Source organism: Scomber japonicus, chromosome 15 (assembly GCF_027409825.1).
Source record: "Scomber japonicus isolate fScoJap1 chromosome 15, fScoJap1.pri, whole genome shotgun sequence".
NCBI lineage: Eukaryota > Metazoa > Chordata > Actinopteri > Scombriformes > Scombridae > Scomber > Scomber japonicus.
Window position 1 is genome coordinate 9169235 of NC_070592.1, and position 17302 is coordinate 9186536.

General features: G+C 38.5%; 2 protein-coding genes across 2 annotated transcripts in view; one reads left to right on the forward strand and one right to left on the reverse strand.

The window, feature by feature from the left end:
• Positions 1-17302, forward strand: part of LOC128374290 (tetranectin-like) — a 171901-nt gene that overhangs the window by 109455 nt on the left and 45144 nt on the right. The window lies entirely within an intron of this gene.
• Positions 1088-5321, reverse strand: clic1 (chloride intracellular channel 1). The gene is made up of 7 exons (XM_053334572.1): positions 5261-5321; positions 4931-4992; positions 3050-3159; positions 2506-2631; positions 2303-2409; positions 1666-1847; positions 1088-1527 (listed from the first exon to the last, which is right to left on the reverse strand). The coding sequence occupies exons 2-7, from the start codon at positions 4970-4972 to the stop codon at positions 1366-1368; spliced, it is 729 nt and encodes a 242-aa protein (XP_053190547.1). The 5' UTR covers positions 4973-4992; positions 5261-5321; the 3' UTR covers positions 1088-1365.

Consider the following 17302-nt stretch of genomic DNA (forward strand, 5'->3'; position numbering starts at 1 on the left):
CAATAAAATATAGAATAACGCCAGCCTTATCCTGTAATTAATAACATCCTACAAGCTCTAGCTACCAATGATTTATACTTATTTATCTTATATTTAACTTCCTGCTGTGCCCCCCCCCCCTCCCCACCCAGAAAGAAAGAGAAACATGTGACAGAACAGGCCATGTGTCCCCGGGGCTGCACAGCGTCGCCTTCATTCCTTCATCCACGCTATCTTCAAAACTCTCTCACAATCTAATCTCACGTCTTTTTATAAAACATACAACAACAACAAAAAAATCCCCCCCAAAAAAACAAAACGTCCTTCATTCATGACAGGCAGAATTAAATAAACTGTTGGCAAGAGGCTTTTACAGTGGATCATAACAAGCTCAGTAATCTTGAATAATCCTTTCACGCCTGCTATGGGAGCACAGAAAGGGGAAGCCCGAGTCTATTGAAATAGTTTCCTGTCTGTAACTGTTTTCAGCTCTGCCTCCTTAAAGCGAGACCCGGTCTGCAGGCCCGAGAAAGAAAAAAAAAAAAAAAAAAAGCACCCCCCTTTTCCTCCCTGAGGTGCACTATAAAGAATAAACATTTTAAAAACACGAGTTGGCGTTAATAACAATGAAACTGTAAAAAAAAAAAAAAAAAAAAGAATTAAAAAAAGGCCTTGTTCCCCTCTTGATTAGCAGAAAGTCAATGTGAAGACATTTTTTTGGCAGGTGAGCTGGTGCTGCTGTGAATGTTTGTTAATATAAAGAGTTGAATTAGCTTGTGTGTGAGGCTTGATCTGATCTGATAGGCAGCTTTGTGTCTGTTGTTGAATCTCCCAAAAGAAAAAATTAAGGATAATAGTGACCGTCATGGAGAAATGGAGAAGAAGAAGAGAGGGAGGGGGGAGGGGGTGGGGCGTTAGCTAATTTAAAAGAAACATTTCTGACATTACAGTGTGTGTGTTTATCGACGGTTAAACTGTACACGAAGCAAGGCTGTAGTTTTTTAAATGTGTGTGTGTGTGTGTGTAGAAGCATCCACATTTATGTCCTTAGATATGTGTGTGTGGTCAACAAGCGTGTCAGCTAAATAAAACGTAACCACAGCTGACATTTCTTTTTTGTGTGTGTGTGTGTGTGTGCGTTTTGTTTTTATATCAGCTTATCTGCTGTGAGCATTTCCTCGTTTTCCTTACAATGTTAATAGATCCACTGAGGCAAAAAAACTAATTTAACAGTATTGTTTGGCGATGGTATTGAGTCGTGTAATGAAAGGTGATAAACTACATGTGTGTGTTTGTTTGTGTGCTTTTTTTTAAATATATTCTAAAGTTGTTCTAACGGTGTTTTTTTTTTTTTTAAATCATGAATTGTAACCCTCCTTTCTTCTCCTACTTGAGAGCTTTAGCTACAGAGGAGTAGGCGATGTGCACCTCCTCGTCGATCGGGCAGGTGGAGGAGAACTCCTCCCGGGCGTACGCTGCGTTCAGGTACCTCCAGAGGTTGGTCAGAGACTGAGGGATGCTGAAACCTCTGTATTTTAAACACACAACCTGCAGCAGAGGGAGAAAAAACAAAAGAGGAAGAGTTGCTGAACAAAAGAATTAAAAAAAAAAGAAACAAACAAACTCAACCTTGTAATTTCTTCAATCTAAGCTGTACACTGCTACTGCATTAAAGCTGAAGATTACCTTCACGATGTGGAGCTTAGGCAGCAAGTTGCAGTCAGCCAGAGTAAGCTCTTGGCCGTCCAGGAAGGGGCGGGACGAGGAAGTGACCTCATCAGCGCTATTCTCGTCGATCTCGTCAGGAAGTGGAGAGCCGAGGTAGTCATCCAGCTTCTTCAGAGCCTTCAGCAGGCCTTTCTCTAGATCTGAGCACGTGAGCATGGACAGAAAATACTCATTTAAAAAGAAGTTAAACAGCTTAAAAAGAACATCTTATATCTCTATTTTTTTTACTGTAATAAATGAGTAAGTTTAACCCTCATGAATGCACAGATTCCACCCAACAAAAAGTGACTTTTCCCACGAGATCCCGTGACACACTTTGGCTAAACACACAGAGCAGTAGGTGACCCATTTGCAGTGAGGCAGAAAAGCTCAGACTGTAATGTTATTAGCACGACCGCTCCCTGCTGGTTTTCTGTCAGAGCTCAGCCGCATTTGTTACAGGCAGTGGCACCAAAAAGAAACCACCACCCCCCCCCAACCCCCCCTCCTCCTCCTCCTCCTCCTCCTCCCCACAAAAAAGTCAAAAGATAAAAGGTGAAGCAAAGCGTTTTATCTTAATGACACCTCTGATTTGAAGAGATGATGTTTGACTCACTTTCATTGGTCTGAGGGTTTGAGTTCTTCACGTAAGCGGAGAACTTGGAGAAGACATCCATGCCGGCCGTGTTGGACTCGGGGTTACGAGCAGCCAAACGGGGATACCTTAAAAACAAGAGAAATAAATACATAAGAAGGTAAAAATAGGTGAGGAGGAAAATGAAAATGTCACAGGGAAACAGATGGGAGGGGAGTGATTACTTTGGGGGGCTCAGATTTTCCTCCAGGAACTCCTCAATCTTGTTGGTGTCGGTTTTCACCTCGCTGCCGTACAACAGGAAGGGCGGCTGGGCACCGGGAGCAAGGTCCTTCAAGATGTCTGGCTTCCTGCAGGTAGATGGACAGACGGAAAAAGTCAGCGGCGGACATATGGGAGGAGCAGGAGGAGGAAGAGGAGGAGAGGGAGAGAGTGAGTCAAGAGAAATGTAACAGAAAGTGAAGAGTAGAAGAATAAAAAAGGGGAAGGAAAGAAGGAGAATTTATGAAAACAAACAGGAAATTACTCATTTTTGCAGCTTGTGCCGCCTTTCACTCACATGGATGTCAGCGTGGCTGCGTGTATATCTTTTAACACCTGTTAACTAAATGCAACTCCCCACTGTTACTGTTCTTTTACTGCACGCTACATTTGGGAGCTTTAAAACAGTAGGCGGACATTCCTCTGTTGTGCCAGTAGAAAACCTGCAGGGCTGTGAAAGAGAAAACACACACACACACATACACACACACATATAAAGTTTTTCACCTCTTCATGTCCACCGTGGTAACGTCGAAGGTCACTCCTTTCAACCACAACACCATGAAGAGACGCTGGGAGAAGGGACAGTTGCCAATGCTCTGACCATCGCTGCCCGCCTGCAATGCACAAAACAGAAAGCACGCTAATTTTAGCATTTTAGCACTGGCTCATCTTATGTAGTGTTTTTAAGAGTGTTTTGTGCTCAAATGTTCTCCGTTTTCATTGAGAAAAACTAAACGAAGTAAAGAAATTGTCCTCTACTCTCTGACCGAGCTGCAAGAGAAAAAGATTATCACACACACGTCAACCTTAAACTCTTTGGAAAACCTCATGCAGAGCTCTAAACCTTATTTACAGGCATGAGCAGAAGGGAGGAGATGAAAAGGAGCTAAAAAAAGAGCTGATAAGGTAAACTCGGGTCGTTCAGCTCTGTTGCATTAAATATTAAGTGAATACGCCAAGAATTCAGTTTCTCAGATATGAAGGTTTTCTCAGTCTTTTATGATAGTACGGCTGCAACTAACAATTGCTTTCCCCATTAATTGATTCGTTATTCGGTCCTGAAATATCCCAAAAATTAGAGAAAAACTTCCTATATGACATCCTCACATGTCTTTTCTTGAAATAAAATATTAATTTTCCTGATTTACTATCACAAAAAAGACAGGCAGCAAATCATCTGAGTGTTTGGCATTTCTTTGGTTGAAAAATTACTTAAATGATTAATTGATTGTCAAAATAGCATCTGGTTAATATCTGTTAACACACTTTAACACTCAATTGACTTATTGTTTCAGCGGTATGTGATAATAAATTAAATATCTTTGTGTTTTGGATTGTTGGTAAGGATTAAACAATCAATTTGAAGGAGGGAAATGGTGACAGGTGATTTTCCTACTGAGAAAATGATCAGCAGATGAATCCATAATACAGAAATAATGGTTAATTGGAGACCTAAGAGCAAAATAAAGCATTCTTGAATTAAAGTCTAGCTTGTTGGCTACTCTGGTGCAGCTCTTAAGTGTCTTTAGCATGGCTGTAGAGGACCATGTTTAAAGTTAAGTCACACTATCTCCTTCAGGATCTAAATCTGAAAACCTCTTACTGTTCCCGAGGCCCATGTGAAACTATAATCAGATATTCTGTTAATTAAGGGTATCAAGTGTCATTGAGGAGCTTGACTAGAAACCACCAGGCTTCAGAGAAGTTACAACAGCATCTTTCACCCTTTGGAGGAAGAGAGAGAGAAAAAAAAAGAGTAGAGGGTGGTGCACATGTTCACATGTTCATACAGAGGAATCATTATGGAAACTTGTGTAAGAGCATGAAGTGAAGGAGGAAGGGAGGGAGGAGGAGAAAAAAGAAAAAAAAAGACATATTGGTTATTGTAGAGGATGTTTTTTGGCTGTAAGAAAATGGGATTAACCCAGCTGGCCAACATACTAAATATAGATTAAAGTCTCCTGTCTGTTATCTTAATGTGCATTTAATGAGATTAGACTTGCTGTAGTTTATAAGCCCAGTGAGTCAGCAGAGGTGGTCTAACTGACATGAATATTACAGCACGCACACACACACAGTCTAATGAAAGTATAATACAGCCAAGGTGACATTTATGTGCCCCCCCCTACCAAAAATGAGGCAGCGTAATGACACATTATCAGCCAGAAATAACAAAACATGCAACAAAACACACACAAGAAACTGCTTAAATGATTAGATAAGAAACTGTGTGCAGCTTTAAATAAACTAATGTCACGTTTATGTCGTCGCCCTCGTGTCTCTATCTGGGCGTGTGTGTGTGAGTGTGTATATGTGTGTGTGTGTGTGTGTGAGAGTTTTTTTTCTCCCCCCTATTTCTTCTTGTGTCATCATTCAATCGCTTACCTTCACAAAAAGTTCAACTTTAGGCTGATTCGCGTCGCTCATCTTCACCTGTTGATGCTTTCCTGCGAAGAAAACGAGCAGAAAATGAAGAAAATGAAGAACAAGTTGAGTTTTTGTCTTGTTTTTTTTCTGCATGTAAAGAGAAGAAACCGATTCGAAACTCGGGGATAGCCAAGCCCATCATCTTCCGCTACAAACCCAACTAACAAATTAAACACTGTAGCGACCACGCAGGCGACGAAAACATACAATAAACGTAAAGCTCGATTTCCCCAGAGTCCTTAAATGTTACATAGAGCATGATATATAAAGTGTGTAGAGTAGAGATACCTTCAAGTGCTACTAAAAGTTGCCGGTGACGCCTGTAGCTGCTGCTGCTGCTCGTTTCTCCTCCCAGTCCTGCTGCTGCTGCTGTCCGCCCTGCAGCGACACACTCATCAGTACTGCTCCTCCATTTCCTGGAGGTGCAGTGACGGGGGCTGAGCTTTCAGCAAATAAAAAGGCGTGCAGAGAGAAAGAGAGAGAGATAGACGGAGGGGTGGGGTGGTGAGAAAGAAAGAAAGAAAGAAAGAAAAGGAAAGAAAAAGCGCGGACTGGCTTTGAAGTTGAACAGGAGGAGAAAGAAATGAGTTAGCTGCAAAAATGGGCAACATGGCTGAATTTAGCTCTGAAACCTGCATAAAAAAAGCAATATTATTAAAGAAACTGTGTTGCTTTTCTAGTAGTAAGGGCGTTGTGTGTAATATAACAAGTACAAGGTGTGAACACAATTAAAGGATTAGCCTACCTGTTATTGTAATGAAGTCTAATATAACAACTGGAATAACTAGATTATTCTTATTGTTATTAATGTTGTCAATCTGTCTTTGTGCTGTTGTTTTTGGCATGCAAAATGAAAAACCTGACAAATATTGTGTCAGATGTTATATTATGATATATTTTGAGTCACGATTTTTGTGAGAGTGGTCTTTTTTGATATTTAATGTTAACTGAAAAATATGATTTGCAGGCATCTGTGTAGCTCTTCCTTTATCAATGAATAAATACATAATAATAATATATCTCCTGTGATTTGGATATTGAATGATATGCAAAAATGTTGTCAGTTATCGCAATATTAGTCACTTTTGTGGGAGTGGTATATTTGTATTTAATTTTCAAACAAAAACAACACATAAAAATAATGATGATGTTGTGATTTTTGCTGCAGTCTCAACCAAACAAGTATGTTTGCTATCATGCACTCAATAATGATCAATAAATCATTAATCAAAGCTTTATAAATCAATTCATTAATAAGGATAATTTGTGGGTTGCCAGGTTGTAAAAAAATCCCTCCTTTTTATACCATCATACATTTGCTTCTTCCAGTTCTTTAGGAAAGTGTAAAATGTTGGGGTTAAATTTTCACTTTCCAAAAACATGCTTATTAATGACATATTTACCATTAATTGAGTCATTAAATCATGCTTATAAACCATTTATAAAGGGCACCTAATGAGAAAGTGGTACCATAAATGTTTTAAGATGGCTCCTCTATCTTCAGCAACATATAAAATGTGTTTAACAGTCATGCCAACAGTCAGAGGTCAGTGTACTTGATGCCAAATTGTTCAAGAGTGAATATTTAATGTTCTTAGCACTCAAGACCTCATAATAACTATGCAAACATGCTTTTTACTTAGTGCCTTCTTGCCTTTGTTGGCTACTTACAGCACTATTTGACTTAGTTTATTCATTATTTAACGTTGATTTGTTTCTGAGTCTTAAGATCTTAAGAAATCAGGTGTAATGATTCAAAAACTTGAAACTTGTTGCTAATATTTATTTTGAATACATTTCAAGTCACTTTCTGAACGTAGATTTGCATAATATTCTCACATTTCAATGCAGATTTTTTTTTTAACACAGCTGATTTCCATCCTGTAAAATGTAACAAAGCAGGTTGGTCAGAGAGGTTTTTAACAAAATATTGAAATAAGTGAGATGAGGAAATGTACAAACATGCCTGAAAGTTAATATCAGGAAGCTTCTTTGACTGTGGCAGCCATCCAACACAACAACTAAGAAAAGATAATGAAGTATTGTCAGACATGCAAACTTTGAGGGAAACTCACATTTCACTGGTTTTATAATAAAATATAAACTCTCTGTATTAGATTCTTTCTTTCTGCCTAAACAGTTTTCTTTATGTGTGCTGCAATTTATTAAACTTTGTGCCTAGATGCCTCACACTTTCTTTAGCATCATCTTGGATACTCTTTGAAATATAAAAACAGCCTTAATGTAGAATTTGTAAAAATGTAAATGCACTTCTGTACAGTTTCATTGCAGTACGTTAAATGACCAGCTGAGGGCGATACTGAGCTTTACTTTGCTTGTTGCTCTCAAGCTGCACTGGTAGAAAAAGTCTGGAAAATCAATAAAACATTGAGAGGAAAGTCTTGTGTGATTGTCAGCACATACCACTGTTTTTATTCAAGCGCTGTGTTTTCTGTCATGTAGCACCAAGCTATGGTCCGGGGACCTCCAGGAGTCCCCGAGTACCTTCCTGGGGACAGTCTGAGGATAGTTTAACCTTCATGTTTCTGTCTGTTTTGACTGTTCCTTCTTTCCTACCTTCCTTCTGTCCTTCCTTCCTTTCCTTTCTCCCTTCCTTCCTTCACTTCATCCCTCCCTTCCTTCTGTCCTTCTTTCCTCCCTCCCTCCCTTCCTTCCTTCCTTCATTCCCTTCCTTCTGTCCTTCTTTCCTCCCTCCCTCCCTCCCTCCCTCCTTCCTTCCTTTCCTTTCTCCCTTCCTTCTGTCCTTTTTTCCTCCCACCCTCCTACCTTCCTCCCACCCTCCTTTCCTTCCTTCCTTCCTTATCTCCTTCCTTCCTTCTTTCCTTACCTCCTTCCTTCCTTCCTCCTTTCCTTCCTCCTTCCTGCCTTGACTTGAGGACAACAGGAGGGTTAACCCAGTAAGAGACAATGTAGGACTGTGTTTGTTTAATTACAGGTTTTATTTCCCACTGTTATCATCACCTGCTGTCACGTAACTATGGAGATAAAAAACAAAAACATCTCACTGAGCGCTCCTGTTGTCCTCAAAGATGAGTTATAGTTTCATTTAAATGAGGCCTACTGACCACAATTTCCAACAATATGTGTAAAACCTGTGTTGATAACTTGGAATGAAGTTGGCTAATAAGGTCTAACAAGGTATTGGGTGATAATTTATACCTTATGTTTTATAGACAGTCAAACCAAATTGGGTCGATTTTGACCCAGAAGGGCAAAAGTTGCACAGTCGACGGGAAGACAACAGAGTTAGAGGGAGGGCTCGTTAAAAAAATGATACCAGCACCAACCCAAGCATCCTTAAAGTGATGCCATAACAATTTAGTACTTCATTCGATACCCATCATGTGAATAGAAGCATTAAATTGCATAAAATGCCACCACTTCTTCACATCTAAGTGATTTGATTTTTACATAAATACATTTAGAAAGTCTTCAAATTATTAATATTTAACACTTGTGTTGATTGGCGGTGAGCAAGTCCTTACAAATAGTCATATTTTCTATCTCTGGGTGCGAAAAGGATCGATTGCATGTATCGTTTGACGGGAGATGTTTCGATACTACTTGGTATCGATTTAAGTAGTAATTAACAGTTACAGGCTAAGAGGTTGACCACTCAATCAAATACAGGAAAATATTAATTTGTATAAAGTAGATATTTTAGGGCTTGACTTTTCTTTCCTTTTAAAAGCACTAGCTAGCTAGCAGTGTTGGAGAGTAACTAGTTACATGTAGCGTAGCAGCATTAAGTAATTTAAAGTTTAACATGCTACTGAATACATATATTGCTGATTTTAATTCTTTGAAATATTATTATATATATATATATAATATTTAGATGCTAATAAACCACAGATCAGTCTTATAATTAAAGCTTTGCAGCAGCTTTATACTGTCAGTGTTTTGGTCTGTTGTTGTGGTTCAGTGCATCGTAACACCAGAGGGCGTCCTTGTCCTTGTTTTGATTTTTGGCAGGTAGGGTGAGGAAACAGGGCTAATTAGATCATCAGATTGTCTGTAGAGGAAACAATACAGCACTGTCGAATGTTACTGGCAAAGTGTTGACTGCAAAATATGTCACAGCACAGATCCTCGTGACAGAAAAACAAACTGTGCATGTTTAGATTTTAGAGTTTACTGCTTTTAGATTTATTTTAGTCTGCATGATGTCTGTCTTACCTGCTTTATGTGTGTGTGTGTGTGATTGAGCTTGTTTGTTTGTTTGTTTAAGAAATAGTTAAATATCTGAATCCTAAAGCTCCCCTATACTGTGTATCTGCTACAGTAGAGACATTTAATGGACATTTTATGCCTTTTTTGGAGCAAAATAACACTCCATAATCTCAATCTGTGGGAAATGTGAGTTGTAATGTAACTCTAAAAGTACTATATTATGATACTGGAGTGAACCATTCATTTAACATACTTGTTGTGAGGTAGGTGAGGTCACTGAAAATTGCCCGGCCTGCATGTCTTTACACACGAGACGCCGCAATCATAACAAATAAGAGCAATAACAAAATGAGAGCGAAAGAGCAAAGATAATACACCTCCATACATGTCAATCAGTGCCAAACCAAAACTAAAATATGAGCTCACTCCTGCTATTTCAACACCACAGCTATAAAACTTCACTGAAGTGTATCTGAGGCTCAGATTTAGCCTTTAACACATCAAATATGAAGCGCCTTTATACGCTGTTTAGTGAAGATTTAACTTTATTCTACATTCATCACACACAGGAAACAAATCAGGAGAGTTTACAGACATTTTAAGGAAAAGCCTTCATCTAAAATTGTATTATAATGGACAATATAAAAAAATATAAAGTACAATTTTAATTTTAATTATTAGGGATATGTTTCTTTTCTAGTCTGGATGCTAATTTTGATTCAGTTATTTGCTCATACACACATAATCATGCAGGTTTTGTTTTGTGAAAGCTTTTCTAAGTGATTTATGTCCAGAAAATGTTTTTTTTAAAGAATAAAAGCATTTAATAAGCTTCATGTCATCATATTTAACATCTATGATATAAATTGAGCTAAACACCCTTCCCCTTCCAAACGTGTGGGAGGAACTATGATAGCTGAGAAACATAAAAAAGTCCCTCTCTAGAATCAGTGTTTGGTTTGTTCCTTCTGGGCTACTGTATAAAAAACAACAACTCAATGTTATCCATTTCCTCCCTGAGATATCCTCTAAATGTTTCAATTGTTTTTAATTATTTTAATTTTGTCATATTTTATTTATTCAGTATTCTTACACAGATAACTAAACTGTCACATAATACATTGTTCTTATTGGGAAATTAGGGAGTTGTTTTATTTGATAAGATGAAGAAACTTCCTTCATGATACAAGGAATACAACTCTGATGATAAAATGCCAAAACTTTAACCATCTTCAATGACCTAACATCTCTCCCTCGTTCACTCTTGCTTTCGAGTTTCCCTCCCCTCTGCCCTGTCTTCTGTTCTTCTCTCCTCTCTCACAGGTTCCTAGGGGTTCATCACTGACCGGGTACAGCGGCGGATCCTTCATCCGACCTCCCCACACCGTATCAAGAATCACAAATTCTGTCAATAAATCTGTTAAAACGTATCTCGTTGGTGATGTGTTCCTTGCTCGTGTATGGCGCTGGAACTTGAATCCAAAGCTGGAATTGTTGTTGTTTTGGTTGTGAAGAACCTGAGTATATCTATTTTCACTCCTGTCAGGTTTTGGCGGCTGGCAGACTCTACTTATTTGAATTTGAGTGCTCAAAGTGCGCATGTAGCGTATGAGGGAGAGACGGGAGATGCTCACACAGCGGCACAGATCATTGTTCTGTCTCTGACAGCAGTACACTCAGACAATATGTTTGTGGATTTAAATCTATTATGTTTATGGAGTTAGTTTGTATTTATTGATATTGTGTTACAGAGTTCTATTTAAATATGTCTCTAAAACATGATTTTAGAGTCATGATCTCATGATCTCACAGCTGTGTGTGTAAACAGGGTCATTACAATTATAAATAGAGTTTATGGAGAAATATACAGGTTGAAGAAAAAAGTTAATATTACATATACAGTGGTGTGATGCATTTATTGAAAGGTTGGACCAGTTGATTGGGGTCAACTTGTGAATTTGGGGACAAAAGTCGTGTCTCCAAGTTGTAGAATGCTGATTTTTGGGTCAATAGTTCAAGTTAATGTAAAGGTTAAGTTTAGGTAAGAAGTGATTATGGTTAGAATAAGTCTGCAGAAAATTAATGTAACTCTGTGTGTGTGTGTGTGTGTGTGTGTGTGTGTGTGTGTGTGTGTGTGTGTGTGTGTGTGTGTGTGTGTGTGTGTGTGAGTGTGAGTATTCTAAAATATGCAAATGAGCTGGTAAATTAACTTTATGACATCACAGTACGATGTATGACATCATAGAATCTTGGAACATTTAGTAAGCAGATTTCAGCTTCTTCATTCCAGTTATTGAACCCACAGAAGACAGACAGGTTTGTCTTCAGTAGCAGTGAGTTCAAAGCTAAAAAGACAAACTTTAGTGAGTTGAAAAACTATTCTTAGACCTCAGCAGCAGCTATTAGTAGTAAGTATTTATTTATTTCTTTTTTTATGTAAAATAATCAGAAAATAATGATATTAATGATAAATAACGTGAATAACTGAACAAATATAATTACGCTCAAATCAAATTTAATACCTTAACTCCTACAATTTCAGACACTTTAAGACATTTTTAGACCTTCAATATCAAAACCTAAACTTCAAACATTTTCAGACTTTTTAAGGTTTCATGCTTGCATCAAATTGTCTCATGTAACTTTTACAGACTTTCATTTTTTGCTGGTGCTTAAAACAGAAATAATGATCCTGATTTTGAATTCTTTCTTCCATCCTTGTCCAGTCTCAGTGAAAATGAACACAGTTACAGAGTTCAGCGATAGCGGCCTGCTCCAAGCGTCATACGCATTGAAATTCATTCAGAGGCAGCTGGTGGAGCTGTCTATGGACTGCGAGACCACCATTCAGAAAGAACTGATCTGTCCTCAGTTCTTCATCGACCTCCAGAACAAATTGGAGAAAGTCCTTCATGAAGTAGGTGTTTCAATTTCAACCATGTTTCTTTTTTCCAAACTGATTTTAAGAAACACATTCATCCTTTTGTTTATAGTGCATGCTTTATTGCATTTAGTCATTTATAACAGAGATTTTGTCTCTTTTGTGTGTTTGATTTAGACCCGCTCAGTGTGTTGCCCTCCACCAAGAAAACCAGAGGAGGATGACTTTATTACCATTAAGCGGTTCAGCGGTGGCAGCTTTGGGTGAGTAAGACTTCTTTATATTCTAACAGACTGTTTGGACTCCACAGAGAGTTCAGTCCAAACACAGAGAAATGTCATACTGAAGAATCTTTTAGTTTCTTGTTAAATCAGAGCTGATGTTCAGTAGTAGAAGCTGCTAATGTTTCCTTTTCCTTCTTGTGCAGATCTGTAAACCTTGTTCGCCACAGAGCGACCAGCCAAGCTTTCGCCATGAAAGTCATAAATTGGAGGAACTTGACTACCAAGGAAGATATTGTACAGGTGTTGGCAGAGAGAGCCATTCTCTCCTACACCCAAAGTCCGTACTTAGTCTCAATGCTTTGTGCATTTGAGACAAACAGAGACCTCCGTGTTATAATGGAATATGTAGCAGGTAAGAAAGTTGTTTGTTTAGACAGAGATAGAACACATAAATGAGCTTTCCTCTATTATCTATGGAGCCCATCCATGCTACCCACCCAACACACACTGAGAACATGTCTCTTCCTATCCTTCTAGGTGGGGATTGTGCCTCCTTACTGGAGGAACGGGGGCGCTTTCCCTCAAAGATGGCAAGACCATACATTGCGGAGACGACCATGGCTTTGGAATATCTGCATAGCTATGGAATAATTCATAGAGACCTGAAACCTGCAAAGTGAGTCATCAATCTGTCCCATCAATCTGACATGTAGAGTTAGAGTTTGGTGTGTAATCTAACATGAGACATGTTTCTGCTTTCCTCTGTTGTAGCATGTTGATCACTTCCACCGGCCACATCAAGGTGACCGATTTTGGCCTCTCAAAAATCGGTCAACTCAACATAGCCCCAGATGTTCAGCAAGCACCAGAAATGAGGATTGTGCAGGAGTTCACGGACAACGATGTAAGTCTTTGATTTTTCTCTTCTGTGATTATTTGAGCTCAAACCTGGATCGTTGTTCTAATCATGTTCTGTTTCATACCTTCAGATAGTGGGCACTCCTTATTATATGGCCCCAGAGACTGTACTAGAGGTGGGGTATGGGAAGCCCGTGGACTGGTGGGCCCTAGGGATCATCCTTTTTGAGTTCCTGGTGGGTACCGTTCCATTTAATGGGGTCGACGATGACGACCTGGACAAGCGCATCGTTGAAGGTAAGAATCTTTATTTCAGTTCATCTCTTTCATCCCATTTTTTTTTTACCAAAAGTTAGACTGAATACTCCTAAAAATGTCAAATGGTGTAACTACAAAAGAATGATAAATATATGGACACAAAAAAACATCATTGACACTTCTATATTTAAGTCATGCTAGCAGATCTAAATGAATCTTTCTTTATGTTAAAAGATCATTCAAAATGTACATTATCCTACTTTGTGATTTTCATGAAAATCTAGCAACATGTGGTTGAATTTCTTGTTTCTTTTACTTTGAACTTGTTTAAAGATGTTTGGATTACTGATATGTGCTTTTTTTTCTCAGACGACGTCATCTGGCCAGAGGGGAAAGCACCCCAAGACACTGATGCCCAGGACCTGGTTAGCCTTCTTCTTCAGAAGGATGCGAAAAGACGTCTGGGGACAGGTTAGTGTCACATTCACGAACGATGAAGATGTGGATAGAGACAGGATGGGAGCTGATGGGAGACTTGTTGTTTCTTCACATTCTCAATTTTTTGTGTGGATTTACAACATCTGTTTGTCTCACTTGTTCCCCAGGAGGAGCTGGAGAGGTGAAGGCTCACCCTTTTTTCAGAGGACTCAGCTGGATGTTCCTTTTGGACGAAGAGCCTCCATTCATCCCCCAGCTGAGGACTGAGGAGGACACCAGCCATTTTAATTGTAAGTGCCAACACACACACACACACACACACACACACACACACACACACACACACACACACACACACACACACACACACATTCGTTTTTTCTCCTTTTCTTTAACATAATGCATGATGGTTGTTGCTGTGGTTTCTACAGCCAGCATAGCCCAGCTGTGCCAGGAGGACCAGGAGAACCAGGAGGGTGATGAGGAAACAACGGCGAAGCTGCCGTACCTCTGCTCGGTGGCCCACCGCTTCGCTGAGGTACACTTTTTAAATCCAGCTGCTGTTTGACACTGTAAATCCATTTCTCACTATCAAAGACATACAAGGAAATGATCGTTTTGATGCTTTTCTTTTGAAACTGCAGGTTTACGGCAGCCCTGAACATCTGTCTGCTCCAGTCGCCTTCAGTGACATTGTGGTCACAAGACTGGTGGAGGAGTACGAGTACGAGGAATACGAGGAGTACGAGGAGGAAGAGGAGCAGGACTGCTATTATGAAGGTAAGTTTAATAATTATTCAGAGTTTCAGGAAGCAGATGACGACTCTTGGGAGCAGGAGTCCAGTGAGGAAAAGGAAGAGGTCCTTCAGGAGGAGCGACAGAAAAGACGTCGAGCTACACCAAGGAGGAGGAGGATAAAGAAAAGAAGGCGGTGTACATGGAAGAGGAGGCCTTGCCTGAGGAAGAGGAGGAGAGGACCAAACGGAGGAGGACAGAGAAAAATACTGGACACTGTTTTGTCACCATCCCTTCATCTTTTCCAAGAAAATATTGACACTGGTCTCCTTAACAAAAACATTGAGGAACAGAGGCCTGCTGCTAATAACAGGTGTGGGGAGGTGTTTAGGAGGTGCTTGAGGACTTTGACAAGCATCATGTGCTGTCCTGTGAGGAGGAGGAGGAATGTGTAGAGAAATTCGGAGACAAGCAGGAGGAAGAGGAGTGTGTAGAGGAGGAAGAGTGTGTAGAGGTCAGAGACAAGCAACAACAACAACTTGCTCAAAGAGGCCGAGAGACAATGAGGAAGAGGCGAAGGAGGAGAAGTTGCAGTCTTTGTGTTTATTTTTCTGTTGTTATGGAAACATATTGCTGCCACGCCAGAAAAAGAAAAACAGATCAACATTAATTAGATAAATTGTATATTGTTATAATAATAATAATAATAATAATAATAATGATAATGATAATGATAAGGATAATAATAATGATAAACTTTGGATGTTTACTGATACTGATTTTTCTTTTTCTGGCAGCAATATACTTCCATAGCTTCCTTTTGTCTTTTCATTATCTTGTTTTTCTTTTTCTTTCCTTTCCTTGCAACTTAAAAAAAATAAAAAAAAATAAAAAAAAACACTGGTTGTAGATCAGCTTTTTGAACTGAACACAACAGTAAGAGTCATTTAGGGCGATAGCAGTGAAATAAAGCACACAACAAAAGAATATCGGTGATGTAAAGGTGTTGGGGGGGGGTAGGCTTAGGGTTGGTGGGGGTAGCTATTTAATAACATAACTTTCATATAACAGTTGAATGAGATTTGAAGAGTTTGTGAATGTGTCCTCATCACTGTGTAGAGACTGCCATGATCATGTTTACAATAAAACTACAGACAAAAAACATTATTACGACTGACAACTCACACACACTTTGATTGAAATGATAAGTTCATCAGAAAAATGTGTCAGTTGAATGCTAATATGTACAGAACAGTAGTATTTTCAGGAAATGTGTGTGATAATATCTAAACATGTGATTCATAGTGAAAAGAAGAACATTTTCATCAGATCACAAAGTAACATAACGTGTCAATCATTAATCACAGTTTATCATATTTTATCTCATAAATTAAAAAAAAAATCAGTAGGCCTATCACAGCACTGTGTTTCCACAGAGCATGAAAACCTATATTAAATAATAATAATAATAATAATAATAATAATAATAATAATAATAAAACGTTATTCATAAAGCATTCATACAAGGGATGAAGAACTGTCCTGAATTCAAGTATTATCAACAACCATATTAATTAGTACTTAAATACTAAATGATTGATGTGTCTGATAAGTTGTTGGTTCAATTCCTTGTTAGTATAGTGGACAGTATCTCCGCCTGTCATGTGGAAGACCGGGGTGCGATTCCCCGACGGGGAGGTTTCACTTTTCTACCAGCTGTTCATTATTTAGCAACATAACAACATGATGCATGATCCTCTTTGTCAAATGCAGACAGGATATAAACCTGTATCATTCACACACACAAATAAAGTCCTGGCAAATATAAGTACATTTACTCTAATTAAAATACATATATATAGATATATTATGAATTTCTACGCTGCTTTCTACAGTTTTAACTAGTGTTGTACATTGTAAACAGAAATATATTAAGATTTAAATCAATAAAAATATAAACTGTATTTAAAATTCTTTATTAACGGAGTTTATTAGGCATGGTGAAGTGTTATCAAATTAGTTTTAAAGAAAGTTTATCAGCTGTGAGGCTTTATTTGTTCTACAATGAAAACACAAATAATGTTTCCACCCAGTTTTGAACCACAGACCTTTCGTGTGTGAGGTGATCGTGATAACCACTACACTACAGAAACTGTTATAGACCCCAAAGAAACTGTATATGAAAATTTAAAGGACTTTATTAAGTTGTTCAGATGAGAAGAGTGCCATGCCATCTTTTCTCACATAGACTACCAGTGCAGTGGAGCTGTGTGCAAGCAGGTGATATTATCATCAGTCAGCTTAATATTTGCATGAAACAATCCACTGGTGTTGTCATTTCTTGTTTTGTACTGTTTTCTTCAACTAGTATAATCACTGTCACACACAGCTGTATATGAATGACTATTAGCTCTTTTTTTCCACCTGGTTGCAAACCAAGGACCTTTTGCGTGTTAAGCAAACATGATAACCACTACATTACATACATACATACACACAACATAGTTTAGATCATGTATGCATGTAGTCAAAAAAAAGGAAAAGAAAAAAGGACAGATACCCAGACGTTAATTCTAGAGTTTTATTAAACTGTGAGACAAAATCATTCACATCAAATGTTGTCATCCTGCAATCATTGTTGTTGACAACTCAGTCACCTCAGCTTTAGTTGGTAAGGGCTTATAGTTCATTTAAAGAAAAAATCCTTCATCTATTTATATTTGCACTATTTACCTACGGGTT